The sequence below is a fragment of the Bombyx mandarina genome, chromosome 12 (assembly GCF_030267445.1).
Source record: "Bombyx mandarina strain Sakado chromosome 12, ASM3026744v2".
NCBI lineage: Eukaryota > Metazoa > Arthropoda > Insecta > Lepidoptera > Bombycidae > Bombyx > Bombyx mandarina.
This window is the reverse complement of record NC_143219.1, coordinates 4569233-4592541: the sequence shown is the minus strand read 5'-3', so window position 1 is coordinate 4592541 and position 23309 is coordinate 4569233. Positions and strand designations below refer to the sequence as shown.

General features: G+C 37.1%; 1 protein-coding gene across 1 annotated transcript; it reads left to right on the top strand.

Annotated features, from left to right (window-relative positions):
• Positions 1 to 292: 292 nt before the first annotated feature.
• Xport-A (exit protein of rhodopsin and TRP A) lies at positions 293 to 5563 on the top strand. The gene is made up of 3 exons (XM_089731831.1): positions 293 to 317; positions 2056 to 2198; positions 4804 to 5563. The coding sequence occupies exons 2-3, from the start codon at positions 2059 to 2061 to the stop codon at positions 4943 to 4945; spliced, it is 282 nt and encodes a 93-aa protein (XP_089587957.1). The 5' UTR covers positions 293 to 317; positions 2056 to 2058; the 3' UTR covers positions 4946 to 5563.
• The last annotated feature ends 17746 nt before the right edge of the window (positions 5564 to 23309 follow it).

Below are 23309 nucleotides of genomic sequence, written 5' to 3'. Positions count from 1 at the left end.
CTTGGCTGGATCTTTTTTTTTCAATTCAATTAGTGGTGTTTCTAATCGTTCCGCTTCTAAATCCGCTACCTAACAACTTGCAGCACCGTAAGGTATCGATCAGCATTGGAGAGGTTTCTCTCTGAATGCGGTTCGTTAGGTATGTTAGCACTCAGTGAGCGAGGAGCCGTGCGTGCCCCTTGTTTCTTCACACCCTCAACACCAAGGTAAAATCGAGTATAATAATATTTGATTAGAAGCCAGGTGTTCAGTTGTAGTTCCTTAGTATTTTGTTTGAGAAGTCAAGATCCGTTAAGAGGCTTTCTGTGTTTAGTGAGGTTTGTAAGTCAATAGAGCGAAGTTGCTGAGACAAATGCGCTTACCCTTTAAAGGAATTGTGTAAAATTACTGTTGAAAACTAATATTATAACAAATTCATAAATAGCTATTTACCAACGTTAAACATTTTCTACTATAATTCTTTTCATTGACAAACCTCGCACTCCCTACTTTTTATGGAACATTGTTTAGAGATTTCCAATTTTTTAAGCTCACGAAATTTATCACCAGATTCTACTGTCACATTTTTTAGTATAGCTATACCCATAGCTATTCTTGAATTTTCAGTCTATGCTTCTAATAGTCTGGAACATAAATCATGTTGAAATACTTGAGCACGTTGAGTCTGTGAAAATCAATCTTTATCGATTTTATTTATCGGTCTTAGCTAAAATATGATTGATGAATTGATTACTTTTAAATGTAGATAAACTTACTCAGAAATAACTTTGGTTGTTAATGTTAGATATTTAATATTAAATAGGTTGTACAGAAGATCATAAGCTAAAATGTTTTATTAGTATATTGAAACCAAAATCATTTTTTGAGCTTTATTTATTTACTAATAAACGATTCCTTTCCAATGACATTTTAATTTCAACTTCGCTTAGAAAACCGGGTAGTGTGGTATTGGCAGCAGTTGGTTAAAAGTAATGTGTGGAAAAACGATACAAATTCCCAATCCGCTTCCAACATTTCGAACTTCACGCCCAGTTTTACCTATTGAATAGAATTTAACGGTACTTTTTCGTTTCGTCCATTCCAAATGTTCGTTGTGAAAGGTGACAATTTCACTACAAAATAGCAGAGTTTTTAAAGCTTGCAATTCGTGTCCGATTGCTGGGATTGTGTTTTTGAATCCGTGTAAATTTTCTATGTAAAGAGAATCCGATCGCCCGCCCTACTTGTAACTTTTTATCAATCGTCAAACCATTAATTTTGTAATTATTTTTAATAATTTTTTTAAGTCATATTTTATTGTATGTTTAATTGTTGTTTTGTATGAAATACGAAATTTGAGCGGAATAGTAAGAAACGAGATCTGAATGACCGAAAATAATTAGTATTGTTTTCTTTTTTTTTATTGCATAGATGGGTGGACGAGCTCACAGCCCACCTGGTGTCAAGTGGTTACTGGAGCCCATAGACATCTACAACGTAAATGCGCCACCCACCTTGAGATATAAGTTCTAAGGTCTCAAGTATAGTTACAACGGCTGCCCCACCCTTCAAACTGAAACGCATTACTGCTTCACGGCAGAAATAAGCAGGGTGGTGGTACCTACCCGCGCGGACTTACAAGAGGTCCTATCACCAGCAATTACGCAAATTATAATTTTGCGGGTTTCATTTTTATTACACGATGTGATTGTGACATTAAACTGACTTATTATTGTCGTCACTGGTGGTTTTTACATTAAGATTAGTGAATTTCAATCAAACTTGTTTAGACCTATTGTTAAAATTTTAAGTGAAGCACAGATACATGGTATGTTAGTGTGACTATGAAAAAAAATCCCTGAAATGCCAAACGAAAATATTTCAACTAGTTTCAAGACAATGACATAAAAACTAATTAAGAACTTATAGTTCAGGAATAAAACAATAAGGCTATATAAAACTAATAATTTGATAGAGTAGATTCCTGTCTAGAATAATTTTATTGAAAACTTCTTTATATTATTATTATTAAATAGATGTAAATGCGGCTTTGTTTTTTATATTATTAAATTACAGACTATGACGAGAAACAAACATATCAAAGGGTCACAGAAAGGCTCAGCTATTAAAGTCCTGGATAAAAGCTTAGAAACTGTTGACAAGCCAACAAATTCTGATTGTTTGGATGAAGAGGAACAAGGTTTTGGAGGTTGGCTCAGGTAATATAAATCTTACAATAATTGTTAGATTATTACAATAAAAGGAGATTTTTTTTTCTTTTTCAATTTTTTATTTATTTAACAAATCTAACACAACGAGGAATTAATAAATCCTTTAAAAAGTAATTTTGAAATTCAATATAAAAGGTATAGTACAAAATTTGAATGGAATGTTTCTTAGTAAATAATTTTATTTTCGCGACAACCACGAATATTTTTATTTGAAAACTTTAACATACAAGCGACTTAAAGATTTGTTACGCTATTGTTCACTTTATATTTAATTTTATGAATGGAATTTTGAAGTTGCCTGTATATTTCTGAAGTTCTGAATAAAGGATAATAAATATTTACCGTTAACAAAATACTTTTCAAAATATTTTAACACTTAAGATCTCAAGAAGATCAGGCAAACTGAAGGCTCAAACAATTTAATTGTTTGAATTTTGTTATGAAATTGGTTCGAAATACAGATTTATAAGTAAATGTTGGTAGAATAGCTTTGTTGGCGTTAATCTTTAATTCTGTCCTCACAGGCTTTCAAAAGAAAGCGTTCGGGGAATCATTTTTAAATTAAATCTTGATAATTAACTGCAGCTTGTACAAGCCGTTAAGGATGGTACATAGGGACTTTTCGGTTTGCTATATTTCCTCTGTTTGGGCTAGCTTTAGGCGGCCATCTCAGGCTAAGTTCTTAATTACTCTTGAACTGGATGCCTCTTAAAATTTCGACTTCAAGAACCTAATTATTAAAAAAATAATCTTAAGAGATCCTTTTGGAATTTAGCATATGATTCTTCTCAATGAATATATTGGAATTAAATTGAATTAATTTCTTTACGTACTTTATTCTTAAATTCACCCCCTTTCCTTTCCAGTAATACGAGTATAGACTGTGAAATATTTTAATAACACACATATTGTGTATACTTCGAAAGGAAAGCATGTTGTTAATGCACAAGTAATACATGCAAGCGAAATGTAATTGTGAACCCAGAACTTTGCAAAAAGCCATCTCTACAAACAATATCTAAGCAATAAAAAAAAATGAACTTTCCTGCTCACTATATTTGTTTATAATGATTTTGATTCTTCAACCGTATGAAAACCTAGCAATTCCCTAGTATAGTCCCTCAGGGGACTACACAACATAGAGGATGGTATTTTTAGAAGCAAAGTGTAAAGGACAGTAGTTGTAAATATTTCTTGTACGTCTGCAAATAAGGACCATAGTGATTTTTGGAAAAAGGTGCTTAATTTTAGAACAGTTAAAAATGAATATTGAAAACGCCACGTTTTAAAACTCGCGTGTCTGAAGATAATAACTGTAGCGCCCAAACATTGAACAAAAATTAAAGTTTATTGACACAGACAGAACTTTAAACCTAGATCTAAAATTTAGCCTATCATAACATTCCCTAAGAAAATCGTAGGCGGTGTTTTGTTTGTTTCATTAAAATCCTTTGCTTACATCAGACAAGTTTTGAATTATAGCCTGTTTATTTTGTCCAACTTTTAGAAGTGATAAGTTCCTTAACTGTTTATTAGAACGAAATGTTATGGGTTCGTATCACCGAGATGTTAATGTTACGAACACATCGTATTTATCTATCCATGTATTGTGCGCGTTAGTACTTTTTGGATGGGTGAAATCTTGTGAGCTCGCGTCACCGAAATGCGTAATAGCAGTTAATCTGTTTTCTTTTTTTTTTCTACCTTTGTCGATAGCCTTGAGAGGCTATTTCAGCTTCTCCTTGACGTGTAGGTGAGCTCAAACCGGAGGCTCAAACCGGAGTGTTGCTAACACTGGCCATATCAAGAGCAGTACTTCGCAGAATGTACCACCGGATCGAAAACGCGACCCACTGAGAAGATCCGCTGAGAAACTCAGTGGGCATAATATATCATTAACTGTATTGTGCAACATTACTGTGTATCTTTACAAGTAAATTTGAATGGATTTATTAAAAAGTGTTTGTATATTAATTGTTATTTCAATTGAATTGTATTTATATTTTGTCATGATCTTGTAGTCCGTAATATAATTGAATAATAAATAAACCATATAAACATGTACCTATGTATTTGCTCGGAGTGTCAATAGATGTGAAAAACAGATTTATGTTGATAATTTTAATTTAAGCATTATGATATTTAAAATTTGAATACTTAGGTATTGAATACGTAGGCAGCGGCTTGGCTCTGCCCCTGGCATTGCTGAAGTCCATGGGCGACGGTAACCACTCACCATCAGGTGGCCCGTATGCTAGTCTGCCTTCAAGGGCAATAAAAAATAATAATTACATTCTAAGTTATAAGTTTTCACTTCTATCGGCAGTCCCTATGACTGTAATTTTTTTGGATGCATTAGCCTTGAAAGTAAGTGGAATTACTAGTGGTATGGCATATTAGAAGCACCCATAGATACGTATTTATCCAAAGGCAAAGGTTTTGGCCCGCGGCTGTAAGTGTAGACATCCAGTACAATAAAAAAAATGCTTATTTTATTTAAGATGCGAATTAGTCTACAGAAATATTGATATATTAAATAAGTACAATAAAGGTGTATCATGATTTACTTTCTCTAATTGAACATTTTCCACAGATCCACAAATGGTTTAGAAACGATGAAACTGTTCGTGATTGCCAACAGTATTGTGATGCTCACGACTTTGGCCTATCCTCACATGCAAAATATCATCGGGATTGTATCCGATCTAATGTACGGACCAGATTCTATATATTGAATAAATCACCCTTATCAATTTGTATTCTTGGTATAATATTTATGTCATTTATGATTTGTTTTTTAGTATAGCTGAATTAGTGCATTCGACTTTTCAAATTATTCCATAGTATTTTTAACTATTTAAAAAAGAGAGATACTCAGCTCTGTGGTTTTTGTTATTGATTTTAGCTTATATTCTTCCTAAATTAACTATTTCTTTATTATTCATTCGTTTCTTATCGAATTAATACTATTGTGCTCAGTTTCAATGCATGTTTACGTATCTTTAGATAAGCATTGTTTATTTTGGTTTTTTAAATAAGATATTCGTCTAGTTACATATCGTTTAATTCATTTTAAAATGTTCAGCCTAATATTTCGCTTAGTATTTACATTAAGTGTTTTGGTGTGGTATTCTGTGAATGTATGGAATATGATCGCCGATTATTTTAATAAAGAATTTCATAAGCTTTTATCCAATGGATCGGATTCGATAGAAGAATTCGAATTATAATGAATGTGTATATAAAATATACCCTAAAATGTATCGTCATTTTTTTTGATTCATTCTTTCAATTCAAATTTAATTTTTACGTTCACTTGCTAATTTATCTGAAAATATATTGAAAGTTTTAAATCAGTGTTATTTTTTCGTAGTTTTAGCCACCGATTTATTTATCTACCTTTATGGCTGTACCCACTTTTCGAACCGGGACGCATTGCCGCTTCTGAGCCCTCGTGTCCCTTCCCGGGGACCTGGTTCGGGCATCGGCGAGATCTGCCCGGGCTTATTACTTCGCGTTCTGTTCGAATATGAATTAAGTACTTATTTCATTTAAAAAATTAGTACCTGCCTGGAAGATTTGAATAACGGCACAGTCGCATCGCTGGATTCCAATACACCGAGCGTCTTTGAAATTTGATTCGATGGTAAGGCCGTTGAAAAATAAAATAATGCTATTTTCAATTTAATATAATATTTTAAGGTACGTAATAACGTACATAATTCGTTTCGCTTTGAAGGGTGGGGCAGCCGTTGTGCTGTAAAAACTGACATTTTAGAACGAATATCTCAAGGTAGGTGGCGACTTTTACGTTGTAGATGTCTATGGGCTCCGGTGACCATCTATGAGCTTCGTCCACCTACTTAAGCAATAAAAAATGGTACGTGTAAATGGTAAATGTATGTAAAAATTTGGTAAATGCCTTCCGGTAACCACTTAAAACTAAGTGGGCCGTGAATCCATTCACAAAAAGTGCTACTTGGCTTGTTTTCGGGTATCCTCAATTTCTTGTCCGTCGCCTTATATTTTTTAACAGATTTGAAATTTGTGTCGTTTTAATTCGCTACAAAATTTACAATGGTAACAAAAAGGATTTTTAATATGTAATCCTACAAGGAATTCCGCGTAACGAATAAAGCTGGTAAGAGTAATGTAACCAGAGGCGCGAACGAAATCTCATAAATTATAAGATTTTATCTCCAAGATATAGAACCAAAAATATACTTAATAATAATATACTTGATACGAATACTTTATAAAGTATAAAGGCGCTCGAGCATATCCCATAAATAATATGAGGCTATTCAATACTTTATTATGTGTGCTTTGTGAGAAGTTTTACAGGAGAAACGTTAAATAATACATACACGTGTCGGTACATGTTTTCGCACTGGCTTATATCCGTAAATGAGTTATTTATTGTTAAATACCACTGGAATCCTTTAAAATAGTAGCTTAAGGGAAAAGAAGTTCTGAATTGCATCGATCCCGAGCAGAATTAGACAGGGAATTGGCAGTGTTACAAAGTTGCTACGTGCTTTACTATTACGCTTTAGTTAATTAATCTATATATCTACGCTAGCACTGCTGTTGGATTGGAATAAATCTAATGCAAGTACACCCTGAAGCAACCGTATTCAGTCAGAATTGTCATGTCGCGAAGAGGATATATATATTTTTTTTGGTCAGGAGGAAATCTCCGGACTTTCGGTCTGTACTGGGGTGGCGGGCGGAGCATATCCGAGTCGAACCGTCTAAAACCTCCTTTTTTGTTTGTTGTAGGGGCGCGCGGGGTATGTGAGACTCAACGATCTGCATGGTGTTGTGAGCAGACCGCAGGCCCAAGGATTTTAGGGCCGACACACTAAACGACTCCCCTGCACTCTTACACCTGACGTCCGGTCTAAAACCTCCTGTCGCTCAACAACCAACGTCCAAACCTCGCATGAGACAGAACTCATAAAAAGGCAAAGGGGATGTCGCGAAGGGTAAAGCATTCTCTGTCGCAATTTTGCTAGATACCGAGGTCTACATGACGTGTTCTGCGCAGACTACAGACCTAACTTCAAGATAGATTCGATCAGCTGATGGAAATCAGGGGAACTTCTTCACACTTCTTCTTCTGCTTCCATTATATGTGGAACCTTAGCGGAGGCGTCACTGTCATCGACCTTTGACGGGGTGCTCATATAGACAGCAATAAAACTCACTCGCTTCCAGAGAAACAGCGCCGAGACGATTTCTGGCAACTGCTAAGGCCCAAAAAGCTAGGTTAAAGGAGGCGTCCAGGGGTGTCCACACCACTTTTGTTTAATCTCAGTATTAATATTTAAAACAATTGGGCATTTCAATTGTTTTCCTCACTTTGATATTCGAAAATTAAAAGTAAAGAACAAAAAAGGAAGCAATCTTGATTCGCTCATTAACGTTTATTTAAGAAGTGAGGAGGCTTTATTAGGTATTTCTAAAAACAAATAACATGTAGATTTACAGTTAATTGAAGTTCTAGTAATGAACCTTAATTTAATTAAAAACTCCTTAATGGGAGTACTTAGCTGGCCATTCTTTACAATAGCCGTTTCTTTTTCTTAAGTCTTCGCTGCAAATTAAGTTTGGTAATGTCCAAGAAGAATGTGGTCGTTTCGAAGGCGGGTTTTTCTCATTTTTTTTACTGTGTGACACGAAAGATGGATGCTTTTTGAAGAAAATAAGTAAGTTTCTACTAGTTGTTGTACTTCACTCGAATTCCCTGCTTTCCAGGCAAAATCGAAAGTTGGCATGATAAAAAGATTTTTTTATCATGCCATAATAAGTAATCCCGCTATTTAGTATTAATATGGACTTTAAGATGTTAATTACTCCATGTGCGTAGAGCGTTACCGCTCTGGCAATAGTGAGCGAAGCAACAGTCTGCCAATAATATTTGTATTACTTTTGCGTATTATGTATTTATGTATGTCCAAATCCATGTAACCCAAAACAGGTTTATAAAATACTAGCGACCCGCCCTCGCTTCGCTTCGGAAACAATAAAACACACATGAAACCAAAAAAAAAAAAAAATTTTTTTTAAAGAAAGTAGCCTATGTTCATCAGGGACAATGTCGGCTGCTAATGGAAAAAGAATTTTTCAAATCGGTCCAGTAGTTTCGGAGCCTATTCGAAACAAACAAACAAACAAATCTTTCCTCTTTATAATATTAGTATAGATATAGACTAGCAAACCTAACCCACTTTGCTGGTCGATCTTTGATTTGTCTTTCACCCGAGCGCTACCAGATTTCGGAAAATCATCCACTAAGACGTCCTAAAAGATTCTTCGAATTTCATTGAAAGCGATCCAACCATTTCGGAGTCTATAGGGAACATCAACTTTCAAATAAATCGATTAGTGTGTTTGTTATTTGTAAAAAAAAACTTGGTATAATCTATTAATATCAAAAGTGTGGAGGTAATCGCAATTGATTTATTACCGAATTGATAGGTAAAGGTTTCCTAACAGCCTACCATGTCTGGATCCAAGCCAAATGCACTACTATTTCCTAGTCTGGCTGCTACGCCAACTATTTGTGAAAAGCTAAACTTGTAAACGTGACTAATTACTTCGAACAACTCCAGAGAGTTTTTAGATGCAACTGTACTGAATTTGAAATTCAATGTTTTAAATGCAGTGTTTTGTTTTTGTTTTTTAATAAATAATAAAATAGAGTACCTAAAACAAATAGAATTTTGTTATAAAAATTGAAACTACGACAATATTTAGCTCTAGTTTGAAATGAATTGAGATAATCAATTTCAAATTGGACGCGGGTAATTTCCCAGTTCACATATTGTAGTATACCGATTTTTTTAATTCTAATTAATTTGTGTTTAAATGAATTTTCTAGAACAAATCGATTTTTTATTTTGAACTATTGCTGAAAGAATAGGGCATTTTAATAACTTTAAAAGAAAAATATTCATTATTTTTAAGTTATCTTTTATATACTATATAAAGCTTAGAAAAAATATATAGGAGATATATACATTTTCTATTTCTCTCAATGTGTATTAAAGCCGAATAAGATTACAGTGTTTCCAATCACGAATTCAGATACCACGTCGACCACAAACTCATCTAGACCATTCACGATGCATTCACAAAGCGTAGTGCAAACAGAATCAATACATAGAGGGCTCAAAGCATATTCTGGCGAAATGCCAAAGCCATTTGTTTTCCATCAGTGAGCAAAGCGACGTTTTCTATGCCGGCTAACGACAACAAATTCAAAGTGCATCTTCATAGTGAAGTGGTAATCTAAACGTTTTTTATTATAGCACGCAATGGATTGTAAATATTCTTGTGACTATTGTTGGTTTTTGTTCAGGCACAAATCCAGCATAAACAGGATTTTCATTGGTCAAATTTTCATCACTTTTTGGAGGTAAAATTTGCGTGTATCTTCTGCTGCCTAAGGCGTAGTAATCACGTAGTGTGTGCAAAGAGGATTCTTCCTCCTCATAATATCTAATAAACTGATTCTACAGCAAGGTCGAGCTTGTGTAAATGCTTTCCCGACTCACAGTATATCGTGAGAGTCGTTTCTAGATCTCGCAGTTTGTTGATATTGAGAGTATCTAGGTTGTACAAATTCAAATTCAATATAATTTATTCCAAATTTGATAATATCGGTACCAAGAAGAGCTATAGTCCATTAATACCACCATCAATTTTGAAACCCGCAGTCTATGGCTTAATTGTGTAGTAAAAATGATATTATCCTCTCGTCGTGAAAGTCAGTCACTGAAAGTCAGTCTGGAAATGAGTGAACTCCGTATTTATTCGAAAATTTTTTACCTGCCTGCAAGATTCTTTAGGTCGCAATAACTTCTAGGTGACTTAAACCACTACACTATAATAATACGATGCCAAGTTTTGATTTTGGAATCATTAGTGTTTTAGATTTATTAGATAATTATTCAAGTAAAAATAGAGATTTGATGACCTTTTTAAATTAACACCCTTATAGCTTATCTACATACTTTAAAATTATTTTGTTCATAAAACCGCGATGTTTATTATCAATTAACTTAAGAACCTAAATTACTAATAAATATAGCACATAATATATACATGCAAATAATTTTTCCGAAACAGTAATGTCGGAATTCGAACACAAAGCATCAATTTGTGTTTAATTCAAACGCATGTACAGTCAGGTACAACAGCCATGTTCGGTCTAGCGGACGCTCCAAACGGTTGAAATGCAAATTGGGCTTAACTGTACACGTTAAATAATTGCTACTACTTCCCGACACCGACAGCTAGTTCACGGTAAGACAATCAGTTTAAAGTGACCAAAGAAATACCTGGCAATTCGTATGCCCGACTTTACTATCTAGTTGTTTAAGGAGCGCGTGTACATCTGTTATAAGTCATAATGTTACTTTATTCTTTACTAGCTGTTCGTCCGCGTGGAATTTAACAAAACATTACCTCATTTTGTATAGATTTTAAAATATCTTTTTCTAAAATAGAAGTAGCCTAAGTTATTCCTTTATTCAGCTACCTATCTCCCAGAGAAAGTCTCGTCAAAATCAGTTCAGCCGTTTCAGACATTAACCGGAACAAACCGGCAGACCCACAGTCGAAAATTGTAAAAAATGTTATTTTGGTATATGTAGCTACCGTATATACATACATTCATATGCATGTAGTAAAAAGCGACTATTTACATTACGAACGGACATTTAAGTTTTATTTATTTGGATAGAATTATAGGTTGCAAGGCAATTTAAATAAATTTTTAAGCAAAGTACCTGAAGGTGATCTGTATTTGTTTTAAAAAATAAAAATAAAATACAGTCACGAAATGTTTTCACGAAGTCGAAGAATGAAATGGAATGGAACATTCCAAAGATACAGTCAAAACAGTACTACTGACTCTCGGTATTGAGTGTACGATTGAAGAAAAGGAAATTTAGATAATTAAGGGATATTTCATTCAAGCAGTCCTTGAAGCTTCAAATGCGTTACCGAATTTTATTTGAAACGAAAATGAAAATATTAAATTGCATTATGTATTAAAAATCACTATTCTTAATCCCATCTTGGGTAGCCAAGCTCCCATGGGATTAAATGGTCACCAGAGTCTATAGACATCAACCACGTTAACGCCGCGGCCCATCTTGAGACATGAGTTCTAAGTCTCAACGCCTAGCCCACCTTTCGAACCCAAACGCATAACAACTTTACGGCAGAAATCGACAACGTGGTGGTACTTACTTGTGCAGGGTTACAAAACGCCTTAAAATCAGTAATTACGCAAACTATGATTCTTATGGGTTTGATTTTTATTACACGATATTATTATTCCTATATTTTGGAAGTAATTCGGGAACAATTGTTAATTACGTGCTTTATTAGAAAAATTGGTATCCATCTGCGGGATTCTAAAACTGGCTCAGTTGCATCGCTCGATACGAATGTACCGGGCGTCTTAACCTTAAGGCCACGATGTCTTCATGTACTAAAGTGAAATATCATCCTACTAGAAAGAATACTATTTATTTAATTGCATTTATACTGTGGCCCATACATATTTTGACTGACCCTGCCTCAAGTGGGGTAAGAAAAAGAACGAGAGAGAAAGAGAGAGTCCATAAATATTACACGGTGAGATATGAGGTTGAAGTCTCAATTATATTGCATTTCCATATAGATTTTCTGCAGAAATACACGGGTTTGTGATACTTAACCCAACTGGCTTACAAAGCGCCTTCGTACTTGAAATATTCATTTCGATAGAAATAATTAGAGGAGTATGTTTTAAGCTCAGAGAATCTTATATTGGCTTTTTTAATGCTGCTCAGATAAGTGATCCGGGATCTGATTATGAGCTCTGGTTTCAAAGCTTTATAATATAATACAGTCGAGACATATATACAACCATTTTCATGTTGGGCGGTGGTATTCTCTGAGTCCTATGGGTATATCCTAGGTAGTCCTATAGCCCCAGATGGACCGGGAAATTGTTTACTCATCCTATATCTAAAATAGTTAGATATTCTCGAAGTATTAAAACCATTTTTGTTTAATCTCGCGATTGTCATTTTCAATTTCCAGATTCCAGCTTTCATAGTAACGAACAGCGTGTCAAGGTATAATGGTTTGGAGCTTTGGAGACCTAGTTAAATTTGCAACTGGTCAGAATGTCAACTGTACTCGACAGCACAAGCCTTGGTAAGTGATTGCCACATCTTGATAATAAACCTGTGGAAGTTACGTACACTGGTCATTGCTATCATTCTGGGGACTATATCTATCGCTAGACATAAAATATTTTTATTCCTTTAGATTGAATGACAGGCCCACGTCGTATTTGATGTCTTTAGCTGTGGCATGATTAAGTGGGTATAAGTTAGTTATAGCAAATCTGTTTTAAAGTTAACTGTTTATATTTTTCTGATTTCTTTTTTGTCACACGTTTTTCCCTCATTACGAAAGTAGCTGTGAACACGTTTCCGATTGTTACATAGATTCTGATATTCAATTACTGCACCCATTCAGTGGAACCGAACAAGTACTATTACTGGACTTTCGATTGATACTTCGAAATCGTCAAGCCCGTAACAACACTGTGTATTCCCGCCGATGTAATTGTGCAATGCGGACGCAGAGGCAACTTAAATGGAGAATCCTCGAAAGAGAATTCAGCTTTTAGTATCTCTGGACTGTATTAATGAGTTTTGAAAATGTTGAATGAGCGCGGATAATGGAAATCAAATACCATTGCAAGTAAGCGATGCGTGTGATGAAGGCATAAAATTATCATTACCTTTAACAATGAATTGTTTATTTGTTGCAGTCATCTTACAGACTAATTCTTATAGCAAAACATTTATAAAGACGAATTAATGGTAGCTTAAATGAGCTTGAATGAAGTGAATTTTAGCTTACTTACAAATTATCTGCAACTCATTGGGTGCTCAATTCGTATTGAGAGCATAGCTTAATCAGTTATTCAGTAGCGAGACGTCCAGGAGAGTTGGCTGTATACTGTATTTGTGCGTGCTTGGTTTTAAGCACCTTGCACAGGGGAGGGAAAGGGATTTGAAACAAAATTGTTCATCTAGAAAACCATGTAATAATATATTAGATATACATGTATCTCTGTAGTTTAACTTATAAAGATGTAATTGAAAACCAACCTTCTTTTCAATTAATTTTAAAGACAATAAATCATTTCTTATCTCGAAAGCAGTACTGATGAAACATGCTTATTAAGTTCGACTGAAATCGTTTCGAAACTGCAAAAATATTTGTAATTTGAAATATAATCGGATATGTCAGTGATATGATAGTAGTATGGAATCTTTGTTGACGTCAACGATAGAGGGTTAAGTAAAAAAAAAAAACTAGTAAATTAAAATTTTATATAGTACATCCATTGTTTAACACTGCGTGTTGTGATGGAATGAAATCATCTGAAATATGTTATTCATATTATGACGGTAGCTGCAAATATTAGAATAAGTTTCGTGAAAACCAGAATGGGGCTAATGCGATATACAACCTTCCAACATCATACTGATAGTAGGATGTCTAGACCCGGAGAAGGGCTAAGGGGGTGTCCTCCCGGTGAAGGTTACGGGGCGACATGAGAGGATCAGGCCGTGTGGTGCGTTATTTACCCAATAGCGGGCTGCTTGGCAGCAGTTTCTGTTCTGAAAAAGCGACCAGTTAGTTGTGTATCGCACTCTGACCCGACAGGATAGTTTTGGTCCAGTGATGTATTTAAGTATACCAGCGGCACTACCTGGAGCGGTCTGACAAGCTACCGTACCAAGACGGCCGACGTAGAGTCGTCTACGATCGCCTCTACGTCATACTTGGGGAGTGCTGCGCGTCTGGTTACTAGGCTGCACTAAAAGTATCGGGAATGGAATATTTCCACTGTTCCTGTCATATTAAAATCTTTTTAATTGAAAACTCCTTGGTTTTAAAAATCGAATACCATTTATTTATTTAAAAAAAGATTCTCGGTCTTGTCGCGAGGTTTTGTCAAACTTGTTTAGTCGTTGAGAATATGGAATTGACTCGAGAAAATTCAAGAGCGATGATTTATTATGACTTTCGAAGTGGTTTAACACAAAAACAGTGTGTTGACCGGATGATTTCTGCATTTGGTGATGAAGCCCCATCTAAAACCACAATTTATCGCTGGTTTATTGAGTTTCAACGTGGACGTGTCAAGCTCAGTGATGATCCCCGTCAAGGTCGTCCAAACACTGCAGTCACCCAAGAAAACGTTGATGCTGTGCGTAAGCTGATTGAGGAAGATCGACATGTGACATACCGCGAAATTCAGGCAACTTTAGACATTGGCATGAGTCAAATACAAAGAATCTTGCATGAACAATTAGGTGCAAAAAAGTTGTTTTCCCGATGGATACCGCATTCGCTCTGTGAAGAGCAAAAAGCGGCTCGCGTTACTTGGTGCGTCAGAACCCTCGAAAGATTCCGCGCAGGACCCTCAAATCCTGTATACAACATTGTATCAGGTGACGAATCCTGGATATACGCGTACGAACCCGAAACAAAAAACCAGTCACGAGTTTGGGTGTTCGAAAATGAGTTAAAGCCAACAAAAATTGTTCGTTCACGGAGTGTTGCAAAAAAAATGGTGGCGACGTTTGTCTCCAAAACCGGCCATGATACGACTATTCCTCTTGAGGGAAAAAGAACGGTTAATGCAGAATGGTATGCTAGCATTTGTTTGCCACAGGTCGTTTCTGAACTCCGTAAAGAGAACTGCAACCGCCGCATCATCCTCCATCACGACAATGCGAGTTCTCACACCGCACACAGAATAAAAGAGTTTTTAGAGCAAGAAAACATAGAATTATTAGACCATCCGCCGTACAGCCCCGACCTAAGCCCTAATGATTTCTATACTTTCCCTAAAATAAAGAATAAATTGCGTGGACAGAGATTTTCATCACCTGAAGAAGCTGTGGACGCCTACAAAACGGCCATTTTGGAGACCCCAACTTCCGAATGGAATGGTTGCTTCAATGATTGGTTCCATCGTATGGAAAAATGTGTCAAATATCGCGGAGAATACTTCGAAAAGCAATAAATACATTTTTAAATAGTAATGTTGTGTCACTTCGTTAATTCCCAAAATTTTCAGTGCCGCCCTCGTATAGTGTTGAGCGCGTAATCCTACCTACCTTACCCGGGAACTGTCGGGGATCTTGTGGGAATCACGGTAATAAAATTATAGTATTTTCATAGCTTTACAATTTTTCTACACAAATGAAGTATGCTAATTTAGCAATTTCAATCCAACGTTGTGAATGTTGGATTGGATTGGATCGATACAAGTCAAAGAAATAAAAATGTGTTTTAATTTTAAAGAATCTGTGAATCGTGAATTAGTATTGAGTTTTTGACTTTCCGAGCGGTTCTTATATTAAAAGCCAGTATGTTCTTAAATTGTATAGCACGCTTAGTTATAATGTTCGCATCTCAGAATGCGTTGCGTGCCTTAAGCCTGCGCTGATATGCAAAACGTTTTGCGAAGAATTCTTGGATTCTTAAACGTTGAACGAGAAATATTTGTTAGGAATTTAATTTTGTTCATGAAAAAGGAGGTTGTATTTTATATTCTGAACGGTTTCAAAATATCCTAAGAGTTTTAGTAAGCATTAAAGCCTTAAAGCCTTAGGGCGAAGTACAAGAAATAACATGAAAGATGAGAGTGTAAATAAAGTGTATGTATTTCACTCACTCACCAGAAGTATAATAATAATTATTGTTATTATTTATTTCGCTCTCAAAGGTTAATAAATCGATAAAAAATACTTTATTTGCTAATAAAAACAGTAAGAGAAAATTACTTCAAAACTTTCCCTTGCCGTTCAAATTCAAGATTTTATTTTTACTAAGGTACTCTCGGTTTCCTACCAAATAAAACCTCTATCTTTGTTTGACATTACTTTAATATTAAAAGGGATAATCTGAAGGCACACAGTTTTTGTTTATTTCATGAGCAAAGTACAAAGCCTCCGAGTTTCCAGCGAAGTGAAACATTAGATTCATAAATAAATGATGTGTTCCCTATAAATAAACATCGCTTAATAACAGGTTTTAATCTCAGTTTTTGAAGCTTCACGACTTACAAAGGCAGATTGGAAAAGTTCGTCTCGTAAGATTCCAATTAAAAGTTGTTAAAAGCAATTTACTTTGGTTCAGTGTGTGCTTGCTGGACGGAATGTAACCGACTCTTCCGCGACTTGATAAACTAAAAACAACATTCCAATTAACGGTGTTCATAACGTGAATTAATGCTTGAAGTTCCATGACGTGCTTTCTGTGAAAGCGCGGATCATTAAAGAGACGTATAATAAACAATTATGTCTACTGATTTGGCGTAAAATTTTGAAATAGTAGGAACTCGTATTCTATAATTACTCGTTGTCGTATCTTGTGTATATTAACGAAAAATATACAAATTTAGTGAAAACAAAATATTAATCTAATAATAATACTGATACTAAATAAACAAATGACTGATTTTTCAAACTTTACGAGGGCGGCACTGAAAATTTCGGGAATTAACGAAGTGACACAACATTACTATTTAAAAATGTATTTATTGCTTTTCGAAGTATTCTCCGCGATATTTGACACATTTTTCCATACGATGGAACCAATCATTGAAGCAACCATTCCATTCGGAAGTTGGGGTCTCCAAAATGGCCGTTTTGTAGGCGTCCACAGCTTCTTCAGGCGATGAAAATCTCTGTCCACGCAATTTATTCTTTATTTTAGGGAAAGTATAGAAATCATTAGGGCTTAGGTCGGGGCTGTACGGCGGATGGTCTAATAATTCTATGTTTTCTTGCTCTGAAAACTCTTTTGTTTTGTGCGCGGTGTGAGAACTCGCATTGTCGTGATGGAGGATGATGCGGCGGTTGCAGTTCTCTTTACGGAGTTCAGAAACGACCTGTGGCAAACAAATGCTAGCATACCATTCTGCATTAACCGTTCTTTTTCCCTCAAGAGGAATAGTCGGAACATGGCCAGTTTTGGAGACAAACGTGGCCACCATTTTTTTTGCAACACTCCGTGAACGAACAATTTTTGTTGGCTGTAACTCATTTTCGAACACTCAAACTCGTGACTGGTTTTTTTGTTTCGGGTTCGTACGCGTATATCCAGGATTCGTCACCTGATACAATGTTGTATACAGCATTTGAGGATCAAAATTCAAATTCAAATTCAAAATCATTTATCTCAACTGAGATGTCAGTATGACACACTTGTTGAATGTCAAAATACAAATAACAATGTTAACTCTACCACCGGTTCCAAAAAAAGCCACAGTCCTGAGAAGAACCGGCGAAACAAATTCAGCGGGCTTTTTTTTTTGTTTTTTCTCAAATATTTTCTTTTTTTTAAATAAATAAAAATATTTACAATAAAAGAAAAAACAAATTACAATTAAAATAATAATAATAATGAAAAATGAAAAGGCCAGGAGCGAGCGCCTCATTCCCACGTAGTGCCATCTAGTAAATAATCCTTAACTTTATAAAATGCCTTGTTGCACAAACGTTCCTTAACAGTTTTCTTAAATCTATGAACAGGTAGTACTTGGACGTTTAGTGGGATCTTGTTGAAAAGCTGTACACCCAGCCCCCTAAAAGAGTTGCTTATTTTCTTAATTCGAGCCGCCGGCAACGCAAGCCTATGTTTGTTCCTAGTGTTCACATTGTGCAAATCGCAGACTCTGGGGAATTCTTCAATGTTTTTACGCACGTACAATAAATTTTCAAAAATGTATTGGGACGCTAAAGTTAGGATTTTGATTTCCTTAAACTTGTCCCTCAAGGATTCCCTCGGGTGCATATTATAAATAGCACGAATAGCCCTCTTCTGCAGGATGAAAATCGTTTCGACATCGGCAGCATTGCCCCATAGCAAAATGCCATAGGACATAACACTATAGAGCCCTCTCAATGGGAGCGCTTGGCAGCACAGCGGCCAGAATGGCGCAGGATGGTGAACAGCAAAGTACGCGAGTTCGAGGGTCAGCGTAAAGCTGACCTTGATTACAAACGCGACCAGTTGAAGGCCCGCCCACCTGCTGCCATAACCTATAATTATGAGAACGGCGTGCTTACGTGCCCTCAATGCGCAAGGAGTTTTGCCGCGAAGATAGGCTATATAAGCCATCTTCGAGCGCACGAGCGCCAAATCGACGGATAGGAGTCAAAGTGGTCGCCATGGCCGAAATTGGTCGGATGAATCATCATCATGAAAATAACTAAAATAAACCAGGCGTGCCGTATCTTCATTAGTATACGTTCGTATTTTTTTTACCGCAAACGCTGCAGAACTAAGTCTACTCGCTAACTTGCATATGTGAGGACCCCACTGCAGCTTGGAATCAACTGTTATATCAAGAAAAACTGTCGAATCCACAAGCTCCAGTGTCTCTCCACTTACAGTAATATTAGTGTCTATTTGTCTAACATTAGGTGTGGTAAATTTTATACATTTTGTTTTTTTGTTATTTAATAACAGATTATTAACACTAAACCAATGTACCACGCGCGAGATTGCATCATTCAATCGTCATAATCTTCCAAATGTCGTTTAATTTTAAGCAATTATGATGTATCATCAGCGAATAATACGACCTCGTGACGGGTTTCAATAAACTTAGGTAAATCATTGATATATACAATAAATAGGAAGGGACCCAATATGGAACCCTGAGGAACACCCATATTAAGTAAGACACCGGAAGATCTCGTTCCTTTAACGTCTACCTTTTGGATTCTTCCGGATAAATAAGATTTAATAATTTCTAATGAAACGCCCCTAATACCATAATGGTGTAATTTCCTCAACAATGTATTATGCTCAACACAATCAAAAGCTTTAGATAAGTCGCAGAAAACCCCAAGGGCATTATGCGACTCCTCCCAAGCCTGAAAAATATTTTTAATGAGATCTACACCTGCATCAATAGTTGACCGACCTCTAGTGAATCCATATTGTTTGTTATGAAGCAGGTTATTGGAATTGAAGTGGTTCAACAGTTGTTCCAAAATAATTTTTTCAAAAATTTTACTCAATGTAGGTAGTACTGAAATGGGCCTAAAGTTAGAGGGGTCAAAAGTACTACCAGATTTAAACAAAGGTATTATTTTACTATATTTCATTAGATCAGGAAACACACCACCATCAATACAGTCATTAAATATTGTAGCAAGGTAAGGTGCGATTATATCAATAATGGATTTTATAACCTTAACTGAAATTCCCCATAAATCACCAGTTTTCTTAATATTAATGAGCTTGAAATTATCAATTATGTCCTTTATATCAATATTTGTGAACTTAAAGTTAACACTGCATTTATCAACATGATCTTGCAGTAATGATTCGGCGACGGTAGGAGATGAAATTAAAGATTTTGTAGTATTCGAAAGATTCCACGCAGATCCTACGTGGAATCTTTCGAGAGTTCTGACGCACCAAGTAACGCGAGCCGCTTTTTGCTCTTCACAGAGCGAATGCGGTATCCATCAGGAAAACAACTTTTTTACACCTAATTGTTCATGCAAGATTATTTGTATTTGACATATGCCAATGTCTAAAGTTGCCTGAATTTCGCGGTATGTCACATGTCGATCTTCCTCAATCAGCTTACGCACAGCATCAACGTTTTCTTGGGTGAACCATCAATCGTTCCAATGAGCTTTCATTACGGATGATTTTTCCAAACATATTGAGGATTGGAAATTGCACAATCGACGAAAGCCTTCGTTTGATCTGGAGCTCTCCCAGGATGGACACATTGGTGCGGTGAGCAGTCCATTTTATCCTTAGCAAGCGTCTCCAGCACCACTATTATCTTAAAGATAAGTAATATCGTAAGTCCATCCTCCGCGAGCTGAGTCCGCTATAAGTCAGCTAAGAGTTCCCTCATCACCAGATATTAAGCAGTTACTGTGTAGGTCATTGACATAGCAACGTAAATTCCATTAAGCACCTTGAGATCAGCATGAGGACAAACTCTCCAATCTATTGCCTACAGACTATAATATTACTACTTAATTTTAATCTTTCATCATCCGTTTTTATTAGTAATAGTTAGTTATAATTTGCGTAATTACTAGTGGTAGGACCTCTTGTGAGTCCGTGCGGGTAGGTACCACCACCCTGCCTATTTTTGCCGTGAAGCATTAATGCGTTTCGGTATGAAGGGTGGGGCAGCCGCAGGAGTGATTTTTTTATAACAAATCTTTTAAAAATCATATGTGTTTTATTCTAAATTTCAAAAACTACTCGCTTACTGTTACTTAGTATAGATTTTTTCAATTTGTTTTTTAGTAAGATGTTTTCTTTTTCTTGCCCTTATCCCACTAAATGCGGCCGCACGTATTTCCATGTGTAGTTTGATTTGGCCTACAGTTTTACGATCGAACCCTTACCTGACGTCACCCTCCTTGGGTACTCCATGAATTGGTAAATCAGGATTGGAATTAATGGCACGAGTGGCAGTTAGAAAATAAGATTTTTTGGTCGGGCAACGTCAGTAATTAAACTGAAGTGCCTTCAATTGAATTAAGAGCTATGTAATAGGATGGAAGGCTTTCCAGCTTCACTAGGAAGGGCGGACCAATCTGCGAGCTCAGACGAGTCGCAGTATTTGTTTGTTGAGGATTTGATTTGATCGCCAGTTATGAAAACACCGTTTTAAACGACAACACACCATGTTTGAAACTCCGATAACTTCCGGCTATGGAATAGTTCCCCTCCACGGTGTTTCCCGAGCGCTATGACATGTCCTTCTTTAAACGAGGCTTGTGGAGAGTATTAAGCGGTAAGCAGCGGCTTGGCTCTGCCCCTGGCATTGCTGAAGTCCATGGGCGACGGTAACCACTCACCATCAGGTGGGCCCTATGCTCGTCTGCCTACAAGGGAAATTAAAAAAATATTTTTACTGACATTACGGTTTGTTAGTATGCAGCAAAGCAAAACGATGCTTATATTTTAGTGCTTAATGTGATTATTAATACCAAGTTTATAATACAGACTTAATGTGTAAGCAGAAAAACTTTCAAAGATTAGTTTACCGACGAAACTACGTAGAGAAGAGTCTAAGTTGCAGTTTTACGAAAGCAAAATTATGAACTGTTGCAAACTTAATACATTTGAGACCTACTGCTTACTACCTGATAATATCAAACTAGGTTAGAAATATAACTTGACTCACGTGTTCTTATAAATGTCAAAAGATAATATAAGGGAGTGCAGACCATATCTTATGTATTATCAAGAAGGGTAGAGGAATCCACGTTAATATTTATGCTTATGATAACGGCGTATCAAAAAATACGGTATAAGTTGGACACTGATCTGCAGCAATAAAAAATTAGTCCTTTTTATGATCATTTCATTACCTCGGTTGGGGACCCCCGCACCAGGGTCCGCTTTTAGGTCGAAATTATAATATTGAGGTACTGTTGATCTGGTTATTTAGGTACATTTTTTTATCTCGTAAGCTTAGATTTCCGGAACACAGGAGAAAATACCCGTAACAAAGGGCTGAGGTAGCAGCTTAGGGTCATATGAATCGCTGTCTATGTGCTTCCACTGCTGCTACGATTGGATACCGGTCGCTCTGTCGTCTCTTCCAACTTACAAATGGGGTCCTTAGGTATGCCCACCTATACGTTGTAATAGCCCATCGCTATATCGAGGATGCAGAGGTTTTTAGACGTTCTCCCCCAATGGCTAGATCGGTAGAGGGTCGCGGTCAACGTGGGTAAGACTAAGGCGATCCTCTTTGGTCCGGTCCGCACAAGAGTCGTCCGGGACCGCTCAGTCTCCGCGGTCTGGATATCGAGTTTAGATCCAGCATCGGCTATCTGGGGGTCGACATCGACCGGATATTGAGAATGACCGCCCACGCCAATAGAGCGTTGGCAGTAGCTCGCTTTGCAAGATCTATCCTCCGGCTGGTGTTGGCCTCTAGGTTGCCGTTCTGGACTAGGTTCCCACGCCAACAGGGCGTTGGCGGTAGCTCGCTTTGCAGGGTCTATCCTGAGGCTGGTATTGGCCTCCAGATTGCCGGTCTGGACTAAGTTCACTATGTTCGTTCCCGTATCACTTACGCAGCTGCAGCTTGGTACCACCTCTTCCCGCCAACTGTGTAGGCGAGGTTACAGTTTCAGCTAAATCTTTCACTTTGCACTATAGTCGGAGCCGAAGTCAGGGAATTTGGGAGTGGGGTCGCTCGAGGAGTTCATCCGGGGGCTAGCTCGTGCCATGTACGAGTGGGCTAACGGTGGACCCCACGAGCACCTCCCATAGTTATCTTACACGCCAGACCGCCTGATGGTAAGGCTTTGCCGAGAGAGCTCCTGGATCCCCCGCCTATGGTGCGATAGTCAGTCCAACCGGAGTGATACGGGAGTGCTCACAATGAGTGCCTCCGCGGGACTGAGTTGTCCACGACTCAACGTCGATCGTAGGGGGATACCCCTCTGGGTGTGATACACCCGGACGGGTATCCCCCCTCAGGGGACCCATTTTCTTTCTGCCCCAGTGGGTGGCTCACTCCCCCCTCTGGAGAGTGCCTGATCCCTCCCCAACCCGGTCTTCTCCTTCAGGGGAGCCCAGTATAGAAGAGAGTCAGTAACGGTGCCCCTCCTCTAGTCTGTAGAGTTGGGGCCTCGATATGGAGCCAGTGGCAGGCTTCTCTGTTAGGGCTGGCTTTGCATTTTTTATTTTGGCTTTTGGCTTTTTTTATGCATATACGAGTATGTAGTAGTTAATATAGTTAATAGGCTTCTGCGTGCGTGGGGGTCGCCGTACCCTCTTACGGGAGCATGGAGCCGTAAGGGGGTACGACGACGGTTAATATACATATATATAAAAAACAAAAAAAAAACAAAATTAAAGTAGAGAACAGCCCAATGCCAGGAGGAGTTTGCTCCCGGGCGCCATCCATCCCTTCAATAGATGACCTGCAATATTAAATATATATCATGTCGATGAGTAGTGCAACTGGTACAGTTCTCGTCCGGATAG

What these genes read in the sequence shown, in the direction of transcription:
- Xport-A (XM_089731831.1), top strand. Translation starts at nt 2,059, where the DNA reads ATGACGAGAAACAAACATATCAAAGGGTCACAGAAAGGCTCAGCTATT. An exon ending in GGTTTTGGAGGTTGGCTCAG is followed by an intron (nt 2,199 to 4,803) that starts GTAATATAAATC and finishes CATTTTCCACAG; the next exon opens with ATCCACAAATGGTTTAGAAA.